The sequence below is a fragment of the Cupressus sempervirens genome, chromosome 10 (assembly GCF_028749045.1).
Source record: "Cupressus sempervirens isolate cs-2001-9-10 chromosome 10, ASM2874904v1, whole genome shotgun sequence".
NCBI lineage: Eukaryota > Viridiplantae > Streptophyta > Pinopsida > Cupressales > Cupressaceae > Cupressus > Cupressus sempervirens.
In genome coordinates, this window is record NC_143127.1 from 600,585,140 (window position 1) to 600,606,523 (window position 21,384).

A 21,384-nucleotide genomic window follows, 5' to 3' on the forward strand; every position below is an offset into this window, starting at 1 on the left:
GAGATGAATGAAATGGAGCGAAACTTAATCTCTTCTTTGACTCAAAAAGCGGATAACTTGAAGGAAATCCTTGATGATTGGGATGAAATGATAAAATTTGATCTGGATGCTATGGTCTCATGTGACATTCTTCTGTCATGTGTAATGTTCTTCAGATTTCAAGGACTCATTGGTTACAAGGAGGAGACATTGAGAAAACTGACCGCAAAGTTGCAGGTGGCTTTTCGAGATTGTCAAGCAATTGAAACAAGTGTTACCTATGATTTGGAACAAATGGGATGCCGTGTTACTGATGATTTTGGTAATCTTATTGTAGCAGAGAGTAAATTCAAAATATACAATCAGGATCAATGCTGATGTAGATTCTGAAAATTTTGGTTCGCACATGATGAACAAGTTTGTTTTGTATAAATCCTTGACAAAACACTTGTTAGATACTACAACAACAAATTCCAAAGTTGTGCAATTAGCTTATAAAAATGCAGTGAGAGTAGAAGCCATATGAAAGACTATGGAAATTGCTAATCTCCCTACAATGCGTGACATCATTGTCAAATTCAAGGCACTGAGAAACAATCTTTAAGATTGTTGTTTCTGTTTTTATTTCATGTTAGTAGTTGTAAAGGATGCATTACGTAAAAAAATGTAATTACATGTAATGCGAGTTACATTTATGTAAAACGATGTAATGTGAGTTGCATGAAACCCTTTATTTTTTTCTGTAGTTAGACTAGGTCAAAGTTGGTTAAGTTGCTCCCACTTTTTCCTCCACCTTTTTCTCAACTCTTGTGCCTATATAAATGAGTGCCCCCTCATTGTAAAATCATCATTATCTTTATACAAGGGAGCTCTGGAGAAATTGTGCTAGCAAAACTTTGTTTGTGTAAGCACTATTTTTGAGAGGAAGTGAATACAAAGGAGCATTTGAGACTTAACTTTGATTCAGTGTGATTGTTATTTATGTGAGTTGTAAGCTTTTTCTGTAATTCATCCAAGTTATCTTTGATTCATATTATTTTGTGTTATTGGTAATTGTATCTCATGAATTGAATAGAAAAGAGTTAAGAAGCAATTGGAGCTAGAGCTTTGACTGTTGTCAGTAAAATTGTAAATCAGCTGACGGGGGCCTTCAGGAAGGTTCTTGTTATGAAGCCGACGGGCCCTTCGGTAATTGTCATGTAGCTGATGGACCCTTTCGGGAAGGTTTTTCGAAAAGTATATATACACCCTTTTGGGTCATTGTTGTAATCATCATAAGCATTATGTAATCTCTTTGGTATATGCAAATAATAAAAGGAGTACTGCTATTCTTGTCTATTGTCTACATGCATTAATCTATTTACTTCATACGGTAAACATTTGGCGCCATTGCCCAATGGACTTGGAACGAAGGCAGAGGAATGAAGACTAATGCCTAATTAGCTAAACAAAAATAAGAATAAGTTGAAGGAAAAAGATGAAATACGCACAACAAAAGGGAATTTAATTTGGCACAACAGGCCGAACGCAGACGAAGGTTTCAGCAGATTGCCGACGGACATCGAAGTATTGAGGAATTGGTAGAAGAGACTCGACAGCGGTTGGATTTGGTGGAAGAAGCAAAGGAGGAATTTCTTAACTTGCATACGTTGAGGGAAGAGAATCCAGACGAAAGGGAATTAACTCGCACGACTTAGAGTGTTGAGGGAGCATAAGCGTGGAGTGAACTCTTCGTCCGAGATACACTTCTGGAACGGACAGCTTCACTTGACGAAAACTCTTCACCAAATAGCACGAGTGTTGAAAATAAAACGACTGTTCAAAACACTGCGGGCGTGGAGAACAATGCGGGTGTGCATGACAACGTTGGTATTCATAACAGTGCTTGTGTTCAGAATAGCGCAGGTGTACAGAATAGCGTGGGTATGCAACAAATCCCTCAACCTCAAACAGTAATGGCTGGACCAAAGGAGAAGTTGCCAAAGTTTGATGGTGATGGAACGGTCGATCCAGTTAGACATTGTAAGACATGCGAAACAATTTGGAGGGCGAATGGCATAACAGATACAAATGAATGGGTCCGACAATTTTCGGCAACCCTAAGGGGGGTAGCAATTGATTGATTCGTTGATACGGATCTCCAAAAATTAACCAGTTGGGAAAACATTAAAAAGGAGTTTATCACCGAATTTCAACTGCTACACGATGACAATAAGATCGTAGCAGAGATATACAACACGAAGCAAGGAAAAAATGAAACAGTTCAAGTATATGCCAGAAAATTAAAAGACTTAATAAACAAGATGGAAAGTAAGCTGGTGGATGGGCTTCAAAAGAGATGGTTCATTGAAGGACTACGCTCGAAGTTATGGAAGAAGATGAGGATTGTGCCGCCATCATCGTATACTGAAACATACAATTGGGCGATGAACTTAGAAAGTGAGCAGAAAACAAAAAATAAGAAGACTAGCTCATCCGAGTCAGATGATGAAGTGTCTTCGAAAGAAGAGAGCAACGATGACGAAAATGGCAGCAAGAAGGTCCGAGCTCTCCAGAAGGATATGATTCGAATGATGAAAGAATTTAAAAACATGCAAAAAGAGACGAAGGGAAACGACCTCTGGTGCACGGAATGTAAGACAGAAGGTCACTCGAAGGGATCCTGTCCAAAGAACCAATTTTGTGTTGCCAGATCATGGGACATTCCACAAAAGAATGCCCCTTCAATAGAAAACAAGAGGACCTCAACAAGTGCTCCTGACCCAGGAGGCTTCCGCATCAGGAGGGAGCGGAAACACTAGTAATCAGGGTGCCACGTCGGGAGGGTACAAAAATAATAGGCGAGGGCAAAACAATAACAATGCCGGCAATAATAATGGGAGCCGCAGCTGAATTTAGTACAATGCGAACGACCGCTCGATGGTTCAATGCCGAGCATGCAATTTGTGGGGCCACTTTGCTCAAGACTGTACAATGGCAAATGCACCAAAGTTGTTATGCAAATGGTGCGGTTCTGGAGATCATGAAGATGTCAAGTGCCTGAAATCAAGAGTGAATTTGATCACCATCGTGACGGATGAAGAGGAGGTTTTGGCAATCACACGGAAACAAGCAAAATTGTACCCCAACTCGACGGAGGAAAAGAAGAGATTAGAGGAAGCACAGGTTGAAATTGAGAAGGCAACGCAAGCAGACAAAGCACACTTGAAGGACACTATTGGTACCTCAACAAGAAATTGTGCAGAACAAAACATCATATGGAAAATATTACAAACCGAAGTGCCAGTCAAGATAAATGATTTGCTACTCACAATGCCTCAACTACAATCGACACTCACAAACATCGCTCCAACTAGTAAATTACTAGGAGAACAAGGAAAGGAGAAAGAAACTAGAGCAAGTGCAGAGGACCCAATGTTGCTAGCCCTTACATCTGGCGGTCGTTGAGATGAGAATTCTGAGAATGGTTTTGACAGACAATTGTGGACGGAGGGTCCGATGTGAATGTGTTACCGGAGGATACCTGGAAGAGGTTGGGATAGCCAACGTTGTGGCCACTTACATTCCAGTTGCTAACAGCGGGCCAACACGAGATTAAACCTCTCGGTGTCCTGATGGTACAACCAGTGATGACTGGAACACAACCATTCCTACTTGACTTCGTCGTCATTCTGCTGAAAAGGAGAGGATATGATGCCATTCTGGGCCAAGGATGGCTCATACAAGAAAAAATTTAAACATGACTGGAAGAAGAATACGCTATCACTAGAAAGCAAAGGACGGAAATTCATCATTGATTTACAACGCAAATAGTGGGTGAAGAAGCTCTGTCATCAGATTTCGAAGAAGAGTATGAAGGGAAGCAGTGAATGGAACCAGATCAGGAACAAGTCTTATGGTTGGAAGGAGTATCAATAGATGATGCTTTGGACTCGATGAGTAGCCTTTTCCACTAGCAAAGGGAGGACTATGAGCTACTCCCGAGCTGCAACATACTAACAATAGAGGAAGGACACAACATAGACAAATTTCCAGAAGAATTCAGGGAAATAAAAGAGGGAGACAGATCGTTGGATGAAACACCTGCACATGTATTCGGTGAAGGGAAGCCGATCAAATATAATGAAGCCATAGTGCAAACCATGAATTTGGGAGATGAGGCCGCACCAAAAAACATACTATTGGGGGATAACTGGAATTCAGTACTCAAGGCAGTAGCATTTAAAATATTTCTGGAATACAAAGATGTGTTTGCTTGGACATACAAGGATTTGAAAGGAGTACCTCCGGAGTTGTGTGTGCATTGCATTCCATTAGTTGAAGGTGCAGTCCCTATACGAAAGCGACCTTACATGATGAATAAGAATTATGCGGCACAGGTTACAGAGGAAATCAACAGGATGTTGGAGGCCGGTATTATTTTCAAGGTTCAGACAAGTGAATAGGTGTTGCCTATAGTAATCTCACTAAAGAAGGATACTAACCAGATCCGGATATGTGTTGATTTCAGATGCCTCAATGCAGTAACAATCAAGGACCCCTTCCTGATACCATTCACAGATGCATATTGGAGGAGGTGGCGAGACATGAGATTTATTCCTTTATGGACAGGTTTTCGGGATATAATCAAATTTGCATAGCAGAAGAGGACAAGTTGAAAACGACATTTGTAGTAGAAGACGGGGTGTACGCATACAACTGGATGCTATTTGGCCTGTGCAATGTGCTGACGAGGTTCCAGCGTATCATACTGCAGATATTCGACAAAATATCTGTCAGAAACTTCAAGGCGTTCTTGAATGATTGGTCTGTATTCAGCACTAAGGACAAGCATCTGGTGGCGTTGGGCGAATGCATGGAAAGATGTTGAAGTGCGCGACTAGCCTTGAGTCCAAAGAAATGTAGATTTATGGTTCCACAGGGAAGATTGCTCGGACATATAGTCTGTAAGGAGGGATTGAAAACAGATCTGAACAAAGTTAGAATTATAATGAAAATGCAACCATCCACAAATGTAACCGAGGTAAAGTCTTTCCTGGGGCACATAGGCTATTACAGAAGGTTCATCAAAAACTTTGCCAAAGTATCATACCCATTGGATAGGTTAACATGCAAAGGGGAACCGTTCAAATGGGAGAAAGAACAGGATGAATCCTTTGAAGGGTTGAAGATACGGTTGGCCACAGCACCCATATTGGTGTACCCAGATTGGAACAAGGAATTTCATGTTCACATGGACGCATCCAATTATGCAATCAGAGCAACTTTGACACAAATAGGCAACCGTGGACTAGACCACTCGGTATACTTTGCGAGCCAACTCCTGTAAACAATAGAACATAATTATAGTACAACAGAACGGGAAGCATTAGGCGTTGTTTACGCAGTACAAAAGTTCCGACACTACTTGTTGGCAACACCGTTCATGTTCTACGTCGACCATCAGGCTCTGTTGTATCTAGTAAATAAACCTATCATCCAAGGGAGAATCAACTGATGGTTACTTTTGTTGTAGGAGTTTACTTTCAAGATAATTGTACGGCCTGGGAAGAAACATGTCAGCGCAGACCATCTGTTGCGTCTCAAAACAGGAGAACCAGCGGATGAAGTGAATGACGATTTTCCTGATGCACAGTTGTTTCAGATTGCAGTACTGCCAAAATGGTACACGAGCATTGGAGAGTACCTTTCGACAGGATAGTTTCCAAGTGAAATGCCACCAAATGAAAGGCGAAAATTAGTAATCAGGAGTCGTACATTTCAATTGATCAATGGATTACTGTACAACATGGAGCCAGATCACATCCTGCGATGGTGTGTTGGAGGAGGAAATACTGAGGTGTTGAAGGAAACACATGAGGGTCTAGCAGGAGGACATATGGGACCTGATACCACAACACGAAAAATATTGTTGGCAGGACTGTGGTGGCCAACAGTGTACAACGACGCGCGCGAATGGGTCGTCGGGTGTGATACTTGCCAAAGGGTTAGGAAGCCGCTAAAGAGAGACTTCATGCTGCTTAACCCCTCCCATTTGCAGGAACTCTTTGAAAGATGGAGATTGGACTTCATCGGACCTCTGAAGGCGAGCAAAGCTAGTAGGTGTCGATACATTGTAGTAGCAACAGAGTATCTGACCAACTGGGTGAGGCACGTGCATTACCAGATAACTTAGCAGTAAGCACAACAAGATTTATATGAGAAAATAATTACTAGGTACGGGATTCCACTGTAGTTAACCAGTGATAGGGGAGGACACTTCGTTAACCATGTTATTCGACTGCTCACTACTGAATTTAAGATCTATCATTCATTGTCGAGCCTGTACTATCCGAGAGCCAACGTACAAGCAGAAGCCATGAACAAGATCCTGGTAGCAATCATCTACAAGTCATGTGCGGTTGAAGGTGAAGATTGGGAGGAAAAATTGCCCTCTGCCCTTTGGGCATACTGCACGGCGTACAAGGTGACACCGAGACACACCGTTCCACCTGATGTTTGGACAGGAGGCAATGGTATGAGCAGAATTCATGATACCGAGCTTGAGGATCGCGCTGGAGAATAAGTTAGGCGACATGGAAAGCTTGAGGGAAAGGTTGCATAATCTAAACAAACTCGAGGAAAAGCGGCCATTTGCACAATGGGCCACGGAGGTGATGCAGAATAGGCGCAAGGCGTGGCATGATAAACACCTGAAACTGAACAAGTTCCAACCGGGATAGTGGGTGTTGAAGTATGACGGACGGAATGAAATCAAACCAGACAAGTTTAAAGTCAAATGGGTCGAGCCATACCAAATTCGGGACGTAGGTGACAAGGGAGCGATAAAGTTGTGGACATTAGATGGACAAGAAATACCAGAGGCAGTCAATGGTTCGAAGCTAAAGATGTACCACGCCAGAACGATCCCCTCATCAGAGAATGATGAAGCTCGAAGGGAGATTTGATTTATTAAAAAAAAAATTAAAAAAAATAAAAATTGAAAAGTGAAAAAAGAGAAGTTGCTGTATGGTAACTTAAATTGCCTTGATAGACACTGTACGATGGTTCCATTAGCCGTACGGTCTTCAACAACCGCATAATCGTACGGATTTAAAAGATTAAGTTCTCTGTCAGGCACGTATGGATTTTAAAGTCCTTTGTTTGAGCACCGTGCGGATTTTGAAGGGATAAATTGCTTGTTTGCTATAGTATGGATTGGAAGGATATATTGCCTATACGGATTGGAAGGATATATGGCCTAGTTGCAACAGTATAGATTGGGAGGTTAAATTTCATGTTTGCCACCGTACGAAATTGGTACAAATTTGGAGGTTAAAATTGCTGTTTGTTGTCGTATGGATTTCGTATGCATTTGGAGGTTGGTTTTAGGCACTGTACAGATTTGTCTTGCAGAATTTCACACTGTCCGTACGGTATTAAGGAAGACAACGTACGACCTGTTTATTCAAGCACCGTACGGCTCCTTTTTTAAAAGCGCCATATGGAATTTGTTGCAAATCATGCCCAAATATCACATTGCGCGGATCAGCATGGTGAGCGTATAAGATCTTGAATGCATTTGTCATAGTATGAAGGTTGATTGATGTGAAAGGGTTTGTATATTGAATCACTGCTTTATGCCGAATTTGATCGTTTAGTGTTTCTACATGATTATGAAGATGTATGTCAAGTTGCAAGTTTGATTTGAGATTTTAGAGATATCCCAGGCGTGATGCATATCGGCTTGAATAGAAGTCATCAAGTCCCTTTTTGTATTATTATTTTATTCTATGAAAACATCGTATGACTCCATTTAGCAAACCATCTGAGACCGTATGGCGTATAACATTCACCCAGTAAAGCAAATCAAGTGGTACGGTTAGTGCAAAGCAGCTAATAGGGCCATACGATCACCGAGAAGCAGAGAAATTTGTAGGAAGAGAGAAGTGACCTAACCAAATAAAAGAATAAATGGACTCTGCAGGCAAGAGAAAGTGGAAAAAGCAATTGGAAGAATCTACAATTGAGAAGGGTAGGAGAATGTCGACTGTAGGTAAACCAGAATGAAGGCACCAGTAGCAACAACAAGTAGAAACGTAAGCCTTCGACACTTGCAACCACTAAAATCACACCACAAAATATAGCGCTTGAAGGATTGAGCGGAATGGACTGTAGAAAGTGGTGGCAAGAAACTCCTGACGACCATGTAGTAAAAGCCAGCATCGGAAGGGCACAGGTGGAATGGGCAATTCGAATGCTTGTTTTTTGCATCCGGGATTATGAGGGTCTCCTGCGCGTCATGATTGAGACTTATGGCAGGGGCTCCTGGAAGAGCACATTTCAGTACTTGGGAAAAGACTTGGTAGTTTCATTTAAAGTAGCAGATTTCACGTGGGTGTTTGGCATACCAAGGTCGCAAGGCAAGAAGGTCTAGCTGAAGAAGATTTCCAAGGAGGTAAAAATGTTTTTGATTAGACTGGTATGTGGAGATATGACTGAAGTAGAATAGGAAGCGTTGGCTGAAACATCAAAAGGTAGGGGATTGAAGAAAACAGACATCCAGGAGGGACTATGGCAATGCCTGATGGATTTAGTTAAGAGCAGACTTGTGGGATCAAGTAGGGTATCTGATATCTCCTTCCCGTAGGTATCTATGATGAATGGCATAATGAATGGAAAGGTGTATGATTGGGCATTTGTGTTGGCTGAACGTATGCATGAATTTATGACTCTTCAGCATAAGACATTTTATATGCCACATTATGCCATAGGTCTTTTCCTCGATGCTACAACACAGATGATTGCAGAAGACAGGTTGGAGGCGAAACTTGGGCCATTAGCTCCCGGAGAACCTCCTATCATGCAGTGGAGACACTTAGACTCAACCACTGGGCAAAAGGGTCCTGTAGGACAGAAGAGACCTCGGCTTGATACAAGAGGTGATACGGACAGCGGACGACGAGAGACATCTTCTGAGGAGAACAGTGTGGGGGAGGAAGAAGGGGAGGAGGACGACGAAGAGGTTGAGATTGTCATAGCCATTCCTTTATTATTCCCGCGCCTTGCTTTATCCACCACCTCCTGTCTGGTCCCAGCGGGTCTGCACATGGCTCATATACCAGGGTTTGGACAGACATGGTGGCCGGTAGTGATGACTGCAACACCCCAGTAGGTGGTTACAGTAGTAGCACCCTGGCAGCATGGGGTAAGGCCTTCCCTAGTCCGACCAGCAGTTGGGTTTGCCATGGGGTTTGTACGAGTGGTAGCGCTTGGCAGTCGAGAGAGTATGCCAGCTCCTGCTGAAGCACTTCCGGTAGCACAAACTGTGGCACCTGCGGAAACACAACCAATAACAGAAATTGGCGCACCTACAGTAGATAGCGTACTAGAGGAGGGAGAGGAGACTGCCATGGAGGTGCCCGACTTACCAGTACCAGAGATAGCAGAGAGCCAGAGTACGTTGGGTGTGCACTTGGATGTAGTAGGGTTAGATGCTGTAGTTATGGTGGATGCAACACTCTTGGCATCACTTGAGCGTGATAGGGAGAGTAGAGCACACAGGTTGAGTACTTACTTGAGTACGCAGTTCCACTGTACTCCAGTCCCTTGGATGGCCAACATACAGACACCTACATGGGATGAAATTACAAAGGGAGGTACTCAATAGGAACAGGTAGTGGAGCTAGTTCAAGATGAGGGACCGTTGCATAGTGTTGTTGAGCGTATGGCGGATGCAGTAGAGATGGCTATGGGTGTACAATAGGAACATTCAGTAGCGTGGGAGACAGAGATGAGAGAGGCATTTCTTGCTGATGTAGCAGCTCTAGCGTCTCTAGCATCTCGGGCTCACCAAGTGTTAGCTTTGACGGAGACTCAAGCATTGGACTTAGTCGTGAGGGAGCTAGAGAGAGTTATATCTTTTATGAGATTGGGATGCCCAGCTGCCTTTACTGTCTGTTTTGAGGAGCGGGGGTGGTCGGATGTGGAGACTGTAGAGATGCGACAGGATTGGGCCATGGCGAGAGATCCCGATATGGAGAGTCAAGCAGAGGCTTTGATTCATGAGGTAGTGAAGATATATAGGGAGGCGTATTACACTCTTCGAAGGAGCCAGGCAGATCAGGTAGCAGTTGAGAGGGCTCGGGAGGAGTCAGCTGTTAGGTTGGCCTCAGAGAGGGCAGCCTGGGAATCCGAGAGGGCAGTCCTGTTGGATAGACAAAGTCAGCTACAGAAGTTGGCAGCAGAAAAGGAGCAGGTGGCAGTAGGAAAGGAGAAGAGTTGGGGGAAATTGTAGACATGATGTAGTCAGCTCTAGAGCTTCAGATGGAGGTAGAAGCAGAACTCAAGGTTAGGAAAGAACAAGTCTACAAGCTACGGGCGGAGCTGAACGAGTTGAGAGCGCGGACGACCACTACACCAGGGATGCATTCCTCTGTTTAGTATTTATGTATTGATGTACTTGGGTTATTTTGAGTTTTGTTGTATTGTCGTCCGGAGACGACTTTTCTTTTTGGGGGGGATGATGTTGTCGGTAAAATTGTAAATCAGCCGACGGGCCCTTCGGTAATTGTCATGTAGCCGACGGACCCCTTCGAGAAGGTTCTTCGGAAAGTATATATACACCCTTTTGGGTCATTGTTGTAATCATCATAAGCATTATGCAATCTCTTTGGCATAGCGAATAATAAAAGGAGTACTGCTGTTCTTGTCTATTGTCAGCATGCATTAATCTATTTACTCCATATGGTAAACATTGACCAAGAGCAATTGTGGAAATATATAGCCCTAATTGTAAAGCTTTTCCATATAGAAGTACGACCGGACTTAGAGCCAAACTGGTACATTTTCAGCTAGTCTTTGAATTAGTGAAGGTTTATCGATATCATTATTTCCAGCTCTTGATAGAAGGGTAGTTAGAGATTCACCCTGCCCATTACTTGCTCCACGAGTAAGTGGATTCTTGGATTCTTTCTTGAAAGATAAGAAGAAAGGTTATTGGTAACACCCATTTTATAAAATCTCTCGACTTCTTGCTTACCTTGAGTTGATCCAAGGAACGGTGAGAAGGGGGAGCCTTCCCTTTAGGGTAGGAGAGATTCTGTCTCACATGCTGTGGCTGGTCATCCTAGTTTGCGTGGATTTTTACCCAAAACTGTTGGTTGCAAAATATCCACCCAACATTGCAGTAAAGCATGGAGATGACAATTATGTTGCAAAATGTTTGTTCCAGCCTTTTCATACATTTTTGTTGGGTTTGAAGTGTTTCAAAAATGAGTACTAGTGGGTCATTTAAATTATAGCACCTTGTATCGAAGCAAACAAGAAGATAAAAAAATGGTGGATGCGATTGATTGATAAAAAGAAGTAATCATCTTAGGAGCAAGTTTGCATGTTGAATTGCAGCTACAATGGTGTCGAAACAAAAGTTTCTAATTGAGTTTGGGGTGTTGAAAGACAATCTTGTGAGGATTGTAGTGGAGGAACTACTTAGTGAAGAGGACTGCATTTAGAGAAGGATTAAAACAGAAGCACAAGCTTCACTGGGCATCTTCCAATATATCAATGGGGAATCAATTATATCAACGGGCTGGGAGGGTAGGGTTGAATCAGTATAATGCAATCTTTACCAATTTATAACTTTATAGGTCACAATAACATCAGTTACTCAACATCAATAATCATGCACATGAGAAGAACACACTAACAGTCAATATCTACATGGAAACCCTTACAAGATAAAACCTCAACATGGTAGTGCTTTTATTGTTTTTATTTTAAAAAGTTTTGTAGGGACCAACCTACTAGAGTCACCAACCCTTCATTCAATTTGTGAGCATCAACCCACTACAAGCACCAACTTCTCATTCATTTTCTCTTCACAAATTCTTCTGTAGCTTTGGTCACCAATCTGCAGTAATTCTGATTACAAGTCTGCCACAAACTGATCACATATCTTTCTTTAGAACTCTTCTTAATTATGCCTTGAAATCTCTCATTTATTCTCTCCACTAATCTGCTCATACCCTTGTTGAAGTCTTCACAACACTCTTTCATAAGCCATACATGAATTCATTCAATATCTTCACAAAATGAGATCAAATATATATATATATATATATATATATATATGCTGTAGCCTCTTCTTAATCTTGCCCTTCATGCACACAAATAATCCTTAAATATGCTGCTCATTAGTCTACTGTGGAATGTCCTCAAATTCTGCCCATAAGGCTTAAACCCACTTTTAGAATCTCTCATACTCTCATAGATCAGCTTTTAATCTTTCATAAATTCTTTCATCGATCATTGGTAAGCTGCTTCTTAAATCTGCTCAACCTTCTTGTAAATTTGCTTTGTATACATTCTTCAATACAATTAATATCTCATTGTCAACATGCCTCCTTTGACTAACCATAGCATAAATCTAATTGCATGGTCACGGATGCCTCATATGTCTACTGTATATTTGCATTAAATTCTTCATTATAACTTATGCATCTTCACATCTATATCTGCATTGGCATTTTTTAGTAAAACTTTCTAATTTCTTATATGCAGATCTGATTATGGTCTTATTATCTTCTTTTTATTCTACGCTCCTTTTTCTTTACATATCTTACACTTGCACAAGTTATTTCTCCACACACTTCTAATTCCACTGTTATATCTTCATATTTAAATGAGGAGACCCAATACTTCATTAGGGATGCATTGCTTTCCAAAGGGGGCATCCTTTCATTATTAATTACTTCTTTTACCAATGACCCCTTTTTTACTTTTTCTTTATTGCTGCCTTAGGATTTTTTTTCTTATTCACTATTTTGTCTCACACGCTGCACATTAATTGCATTAAAAAATTTGCTGCTCTAAACTCTGTTGTCACCTTGTTAATTTCTGCCTTGTAAATGAATCACTGCTTTGTAACAATAGTTTATGATCTTTGTAATCACTAGTCTTTGTATTGATCATTTAACATGTAATTATTCAAATCTTCTTAACAAACTTGTTATCGCTATCTAACATAGTCAAAATGCTACTTTTTGTCTTATCAGATTGCTGTCAAAGGTGTATTATTATTGACTTCAGACATATATGCTGATTAATATTAAAAACATAAGCACAATGCTGCTTTTTGTATTATGGTTTAACAGTTAGCTGTCTAAGACAATATTATTGACTTAAGACATATTTACTGTCTTTGAACATATTTAGTGCCCTTGTTAAGTATACTTGCTATTCCATAGACAGTATGCATTGTTCCTTTAGCAATAATTGCTACTGCTTAAGTATATTGATTGCTACTTTTGACATGGGCTCAATGCCTTTAATACTATTATTGCTGTTCTTAACCTTTCTAGTTATATTCAAAACACAAGCTCTGCCTTGCTACTACTAATCGTGCATAGGTGTCCATTAGTAAAGGTAATCACTACCTTTCTAAATGTTAATCACTCTCATTATATTAACTGTCTATAATAATGATTGCTGCCATGTATTCTTTTGTCGCTTGAATTCCTTAATGAAAATTGAAATTATATGATCTTGCATTGAAACATTAGTGGCCTTTGGCCTTTATGCAATGCCCTCCTTTGGTATCGACAGTATGGTGGCAGTGGTTTTGTTCTTTGACATCAATGACAATCTCCAATAATCTTGCTCTTTCATTTTTTATATCAATGATAACATTGCTTTCCTACCTTTGACATCAATGATGATATTTCTGACATATGTTGTATGCACAAATAATAAGTTGCATAATGATTTGTAAAAAGAATTAAGCCCTAAAAATTGCTAAGCGATGCCTGATCTCTCGCAATCCAAGACAAGATGTGCACAAAATTGGATTGGACTGGAAACCTTTCTTCTTAATTCTGGTAATGCTTCAGTTGTAGGAAAGTTTTAGATCTCTTCAATTGACGTTGTATCATAACTATCAGTTTTCAAATGTGATTCATTCTATTTTAATTTGTCATCCATTTGGAATTTGATAATTTTATATGAAACAAAGAGATTGAGAATCCAGAAGTAAGATATGATTGCGAGTGATATAAATGATAATACAATGATCAGACATTAAAAAATAAAGTTCTTATCTTCTAAATGTTCAAAACATGTCTGCTCCTGCCTACTTCCAACCCTTCCCATTATTAAGTTTTCTAAAAATATTCAGACGTTCCAAGAATTTTTCCTTCAATCCCCATGTTCTAAGAACTTATGCAACACAATATATGTATGCTCTTCTTATACTTGTGAACTTTAATTGTGCGGTTCATAGTTCTAAGTTTTGACTGCACAGATAGTTTTCAGCTTCAATTGCAAGGGTCTCTTCTATGATGAATATAAGATGTATAACAATGAGGTAGACTATTTTTTCTTTGGAATTGTTGAATCTAACATGAAATTCTCTACAAACATTTTGTACAGAGATCATTTCGGCGTCTGCTTCAAAAGCAGGCAGGTGATAGATCTGTGTGGGAATACCCATTCGCTATAGCTGGTGTAAACATAACATTCATGCTTATTCAAATGTTAGATCTTCGATCTGGTGTGTATTTATCTTGTTTGACTGCATTTCCTTCATGTTGATATTTGAATAAGCAATCATGAATGTCTCATTAATTTTTTGTAGAGTCCAAGGAGTCTATATCATTATATATTGCTTCTGATGGATATGGTTTAAACTTGTTTTTCTTAAATACTCTTTGTTAGAATTGTATCTTCAAGACATTGCCATATGATAGTGGTTGTGCTCTATGGCAACATTAAGTGTCAGCAGATGGTAGCAACCATGTCACATGTCACGTCATCTTTTGATATGGAAAAATATACGAACGCTCTATTATTATTTTGAATTCCACAAGACTTGTCCTATTCGGCTTAACATATCTATAACATTTGCAGCAAGGCCTAGCACTACAGCAGGAGTAATATTCTTGAAGATTCTATCAGGTCTGTCTTCTTAAAAATCTACGTTGGATTGTTTAGCATTTATTTCTAGTAGTAAGATTGTACTTATGTTGATAACTTCACTGGCACAGCTGTCACAATATAACAGAATATTAGAGTAGTTCTATTTGGTGTACATGGAATATGCCCTAGGTTTAAGTTTGGGATGTTTCAGCAACAATGTATTCGTATAGGTGTTTGGAAACTTGATAAAGATTGCAATTTAAGACTAGCATTTGATTGATTTATTTGTATTTGCAGGAGATGAGTGGGCATTTGATTTGCTTTACTGTGTTGCATTTGAAGTGATGGATGCACAATGGCTTGCGATGCGTGCTTCTTACATGGACTTTAATGTAAAAACAGATCTTTCGTTCCCATAATAAATTTTTATTGGCTGGCACGCAGTTCATTTTATTCATCAATTTCATATCTCGTTTGAATTGCCATGATACTTTTTTGCATACCTAACATACAAACCACATTACCTTCAGGTTGTTTTGAAGTCCACTCGTGCTCAGCTAGAACGAGAGTTGCTTGTAGAGGAAATTACACGTATAGAGGACATGCCATCATATAGCTTGCTTTGCCAATAGAGGATATGGTTTGAAGTATGTTGCGAAGTGTGGTGATTGGCCATCCTACTAAAATCTAATGTAGAACTGCTCTTTTATTCAGAAGCTAAATGAAGGTTAGACATGAATAAACCGCTCAAAGAGTATTATGCATGCTGTTAACTGTGAGTTATTATAGATCTTGTCAATGTTCTCTATATACTGAAAAATAGTTGTTGTCGATATATCTGTGTTCTTGCCTTCTAATATATCCCACTAGTCCCAATATCCAACTAATATTGCTTAAACCTTTTGTCTTTTCCATTTCAAAACCTTCGTCTATGGAGTAAGTCTTGCAATTTGAGTTTATCAGAAATTATTCCATAGTTAATTGTGTAACCTCCTCGTAGAGGTTGTAAACATATTCCTGTTGGTTTTAAGTGCCAAAAAAAAAGTTTGCTTGAATAGATGGCCTCAATTTGGATATGTGTCTCTCATCCTATTGACTGCTCAATAATAGATAACGATGTTGTCCTATATGGTTTATATGCTGTAAATTAGAATAGACAGATAAAATACTTGTCCAATATTTTCTCTGATGCTTAATATAATATAATAATAAGTGCATTTGATACTGAGTCGTTTACATATAAAGTCACTAAATCAGTTGAATATTATCTGCCTGTAGCATAAAAATAAGAGGCAACTTAGGTACAAGATACCCTTCTGCCCCTGCACAGGGCACATTTTAACAGGCACTACAAAGGTGCTAGCGATCCTGATACTGGTTTTTAAAAATAATGACTGATAAGTTCGAGGACATTAATAGAAAGGTTCTACTAAATCACTCTTGAAATTGTTAGTACTTCACCTTTATTCTTCTTATCCTCTCCTAAAAAGGACTTCAGCTTCCTCTTCATTTTAGTTGATGCCAGTGAACATTAAAAGCATTACATTAAATATAGATCACAGTCATTCAAATGAGGAATGCATTAAGGATTTGTGTGACTGAAAGCAAGACATGTGGCACCTTAGCTACACATGACCAACAATAGCAAAAATACCAAACTTGCATGGGTCTCTGTTTAATGTTTAACTTATATGTGGTGGCAAGGTCACGTGGGATGCTTGTATGACAATCATATGTTCAAACCAAATGATTTTAATTATGTGCACAACCCAAACTGTCAATGGAACAAACAATTGCATTGGGTGCTTCAACTGTCTAGGATAGGATAGGTTGCATATTTTAGAAGCAATGCTCCTTCAACAGACCCCATTACAGCACTCTCAAGGTATATGTCAGGTGATCTATGTACCTAGATAATAGATCTTTCAACACTAGTAAAGTTGATTCTAAAAGAGCTCTTTATCACCTTTATAGGAGTCAATTTTGCTTTAATCTCATCCTTGTATAAATTTGGGCTTGTAATGGAATTCTTAATTTTTTGTAGGCCCACTTTTGAAAGCTTCTTTTATTGGTCCTTCAATTCTTGTTATGTTGTTTTCTGTTAATGTTGTAGCTTCAGTCGGATTGATTTAACCATGAGATACATTGGTATGATTGGTTATTATGATTAATAATCATTAGACTATTAATTTGTGAGTGTTTATAAAATTATTGTCTATTTATTAATCTTAAATAATAAATTAATGAATAAACATGTCTCTTAGAGGGACATGTCTCTTCTTGTCTTAGCCGTGCATAAATGCAAGCGATCACTACACTTGGAACACACATGCCAATTTGGTAGTGCTTAGTATAGTTGTAGTGATCCGAAAACAATAACATGATATCAAAGCAAGGCTGCAAATGTAAGGAAGGTGCTTCATATGTGGGAAAGTAACATGTGATGCTGGAGCTGGTTGTGTGGCCAAGACTATGGAGATTTCTGTGTTCTTGTGTGGGAGAGAGCTATCATGCTGATTTGGCCCGATCACTGTTGCCTGCTTGATCACCACTTGTGGATCAAAATGAGATCGCTGCAACAAAGAATTGGGCCGATTTTGGTGGATCACTACCCATGGATCAAAATGCAACACAATTGGGAGGCTGGTTTTCGATGAGGTCCAAACAAACTCATCTCGACATTGGAGTATGCTCAAGATCCACACTTGCATGTTAAGAGTGTGCCTCACTTATTTTCACAATGTTGAAGGGGGCTTGTGAGACCTAGATCATCACCTTAGAGCTTGATGATATTGGTTCTGGAAGAAGGTTGAGGCTTGGTTTGTGCTCACAAAATCTTGGTGTGCAGGTTTGACAAATCAAATCTCCGCTACTTGGGGTCAAAAGCAATATTAGATGCAACTCTGGTAATGTCACTAATTGTTCCAAGTCAATGCTAGCATGGAGAAAGACCTGTATCACTTCTGGATTAATGTCGCCTCAAAAAAGTTGATGTTGCTATCAATGTGCAATGTGATGAGACCCACATTTATGTCACAATCAACGTGTATTTTCTGAACATCTTGCAAGGAGTTGGATTGCAATCTTTGAGGCCTCTATATATGTTCAATATGTTGGTGCTCCCATGGATCCACAATGAGTTGCAATGTTAATGTCACTCGAAATGGGTTTGTAGATTAGACTCATATACACCTTGATGTGGAAGGGTCAATCCACTTATTAGATTGGAGTAGGATGCTTGTGTGGTGCCACCTTAGATCATTGGTTGCTACAAAAGGGACTAATGAATAATATATGCCACATGGAAGGCCTAATTATGGGGCTCAATTAAATAAGGGAGATGATACCCCCTTGACAATGTCTGCAAAGAAAGGATTGTAGGTCCTACTTGGGAATTACGATTGTTAACTAAGACTGATCAAGCATCGTGCAATGGGTTCCATACTACATGGACATAATCCAAGTTACCAAGGGACACCCACGTGAATGTTAATGTAGAGGTATGTTGGCGATGCTATGTTATTCATTATTTAACTTTGGAATATAGGCATAACATATTACATAGCCAAGGTAAGAGTATATATGAAGATAATAGATATTTTATAAGTGAATAAAAAAGATTGGAAAATTGGCATTAATGAGAAAATTATGTCAAAATATAGATTGATGTATATATTTAAATTAGACATTTATCTATATTATTGAGTATTATATTAGTCTCTCTCTCTTACTATTTCAATTCATACTATAAGAGCTATTTGCCTTGATCTTTTCCTCCAAGAATGTTATTACAGGAAGAGGGAGATTGAGATTCAGAGGGAGCATGACATTTCAATAGAGACAACCTTGGAAGAGAGGGAGTAGATAGAGGATATGGTTCAATCAACCTTCAGTGATCTCAGTTGCATTGATCTAGAGGGAGTAGACCATGTTGATATGGATTCTCTAGTGATCAATAAATTGTAGCAGTCAAGAGGGTTGTGATTCATGAATATACTTCATGACTATTTGGGATTAAGCCCTGTGTAAATCATGAGGAAGTGACGACTTCTAAATGATTATCACTTGTATTTGTACAAGTTATTGAAAGGTGACGATCTTTCAATAACTTAACCTTCTATTATGATAGACATTTTATGATATTTGAAACATATCACAATAGATGTAAACTTGCATGGTGGATTAAGTTGCTTAACTAGACCATGTCCATCTATTATGATGGACATATTATGATGTCTAAGCAAATCATAGATGATATCTTGCATGGTAGTTTAAGTTCCTTAAATAGACCATGGCCTTCTATTGTGATGGACATCTTATGATGTCTAAGTAGATCACAATATAAGATTACTTGCATGGTGGATTCGAATCTTTAAATGGACCATGGCTATTCATATGGTAAGCATTATTGAGAATTCATGTGTACTTGGTGAATGCCATGTAACTTGACATTCAAGCGACCATTACTAGTGATATCATGAGGTGATATCTAAATGTTGAATATTTTCCGATCAAAGATATTCTTATATTACATTGAGATATTATATGGTCATGTGTTTATCCTTCCTTGCTAAGAGGGAGTGTTAATGTTGTAGCTCCTGTTGGATTGATTTGACCATGAAATACATTACTATGATTGATTATTATGATTAATAATCATTGCTCTCTCTCTCTCTCTCTCTCTCTCTCTCTCTCTCTATATATATATATATATATATATATATATATATATATATATATATATATATATATCGTCTATTTATTAATTTTAAATAATAAATTAATGAATAGACATGTCTCTTAAAGGGGCATGTCTCTTCTTGTCTTAGCCATGATGCAAGAGATCACTGCACTTGGAACACACATACCAATCTGATAGTGCTTAATACATTTGCAGTGATATGAAAACAAAAACATTTTCGAAAGCATTTTTAAAGTGAAAAGGGAGCTCTCAACACTTTGTTGTAAAATTAATTCAATGATAAATTGTAAAAGGAAAATTTGTTAGTTGCATGTAAAATGAATATTGGGTGTTCATCTATCATATAAATTTTAAAAAGAAAGTCGAGAGGAAACAATTTCTAAGGAAGTTTAGAAAATAGATTTTTGATGTTTGAATTTTTGAAATTCAAACAAGTGAGAAGGATAAATTTGCAATCCACGTTTTCCATGGCTTTTGCTTAATATTCTACATGGAAGGTGAAGGTATAATAATATTATTGGGAGTAAAAGAAGAATTGACAATTAGAAAGCTTAATGAACTAATCTCAAAGATACTAATATCTTTTTTTTTTCTATAAGTATTTATCTTTCTTCTATAGGGGGGAGTCTTGGCCAAAATATTGGTCATCAAATTATTAAATTGTGCACACATTTGAATAATATAATGAAAGAATTTGATTGCTTTTAAAATATTATGTAAAATTGAATATAAAGAAATTTGAACTAGGATGATTGCAAAAGATTTTGCGAATGAAAGTTAGAGCACTTTAGATTTTAGCAGATCTAAGCTTTTTATAAGATTCAAGAGGGCCATAAATATTGAATTGTGAATCCTAAAAAACACAATTTAATCACAACAATGTAGTTTATGGTTATCATCTTCTCTTATTTTGGTGTTTCTACTACTATTTTTAGCTTTAGTGTTATTAGACTCTTTGATTGGTCTTCTTCTAGAGGTTATTGCTTTTTGATTAGCTTTATTACGTGAATCTATGTTATTTTGTGAAGAAAAGTTTGAACACTTCAAAAACCTCATATTTACCATTTAACTATTTAAAAAAAAAGGGTGACATATAATAAACTTTAGCTAAGACACTTTTTAAGAGGATGTTTCTAACTAAATGGTGATAATTAATAAGATACAAAGGCTAACCATAAAGATCAAAACAATAAATATGCAATATATGATGGTTATGAGAGTTAAGTGATGCGCCTTAAAATGTTGTTGAATATGATCCATAAGATAAGATAAGATAAGATAAATATATTAATATTTGACAAGAGAACACAATGCTGGTCTATGGGATTGGAAGCTTACAACCAATAACATAGCACTAGACGGAACACCAAATGGTTTCGTTAAAAGAACACCAAATGGTATTCGTAAAAGAACAAGAACAAAATCAAGCAACAAACGAAGAAGAGAGAGAGTAAGGGAGCGAGGATATGTGTATTTGGTGAAGCTGTATAGATTGTGCACATCAATTAGCCTTAGAGGCCGACCTCGACTCCCAACTTGCAGGAAAACTGTCTCGAATCACCGCCTTGAGGTTTCTAATCACTGCCCACTTACCCTCTCGCTGGGTGGCCAGAACAAGAACTCGAGCTTGCTTAAGTTCTGTCACTTGTGATCTAGTAAGATCCTCATGAAGATAAATCTTGGCAAAGAGAGGGAAAAGCTTCCTCTTTGCCCTAAGAACTTGAAGGAGTTAATCTCAATATTGAATGCCCCCCCCTTGAGATTGACTCAGGGAGTTGCACATTTCATTAATAAGACACACCCTTTTTGTC

The 21,384-nt window shown here is 38.6% G+C and overlaps 1 protein-coding gene across 1 annotated transcript in view; it reads left to right on the forward strand.

Moving 5' to 3' along the window:
• LOC149535292 (uncharacterized) overlaps positions 1-15,947 on the forward strand; it is a 144,366-nt gene extending 128,419 nt beyond the window's left edge. The window contains exons 6-9 of the mRNA XM_089807814.1: positions 14,386-14,506; positions 14,863-14,910; positions 15,169-15,263; positions 15,402-15,947. Of these exons, the coding sequence (XP_089663940.1) occupies positions 14,386-14,506; positions 14,863-14,910; positions 15,169-15,263; positions 15,402-15,503 (366 nt within the window). The 3' untranslated portion in view covers positions 15,504-15,947. The remainder of the gene's footprint in view (positions 1-14,385; positions 14,507-14,862; positions 14,911-15,168; positions 15,264-15,401) is intronic.
• Positions 15,948-21,384: the final 5,437 nt, after the last annotated feature.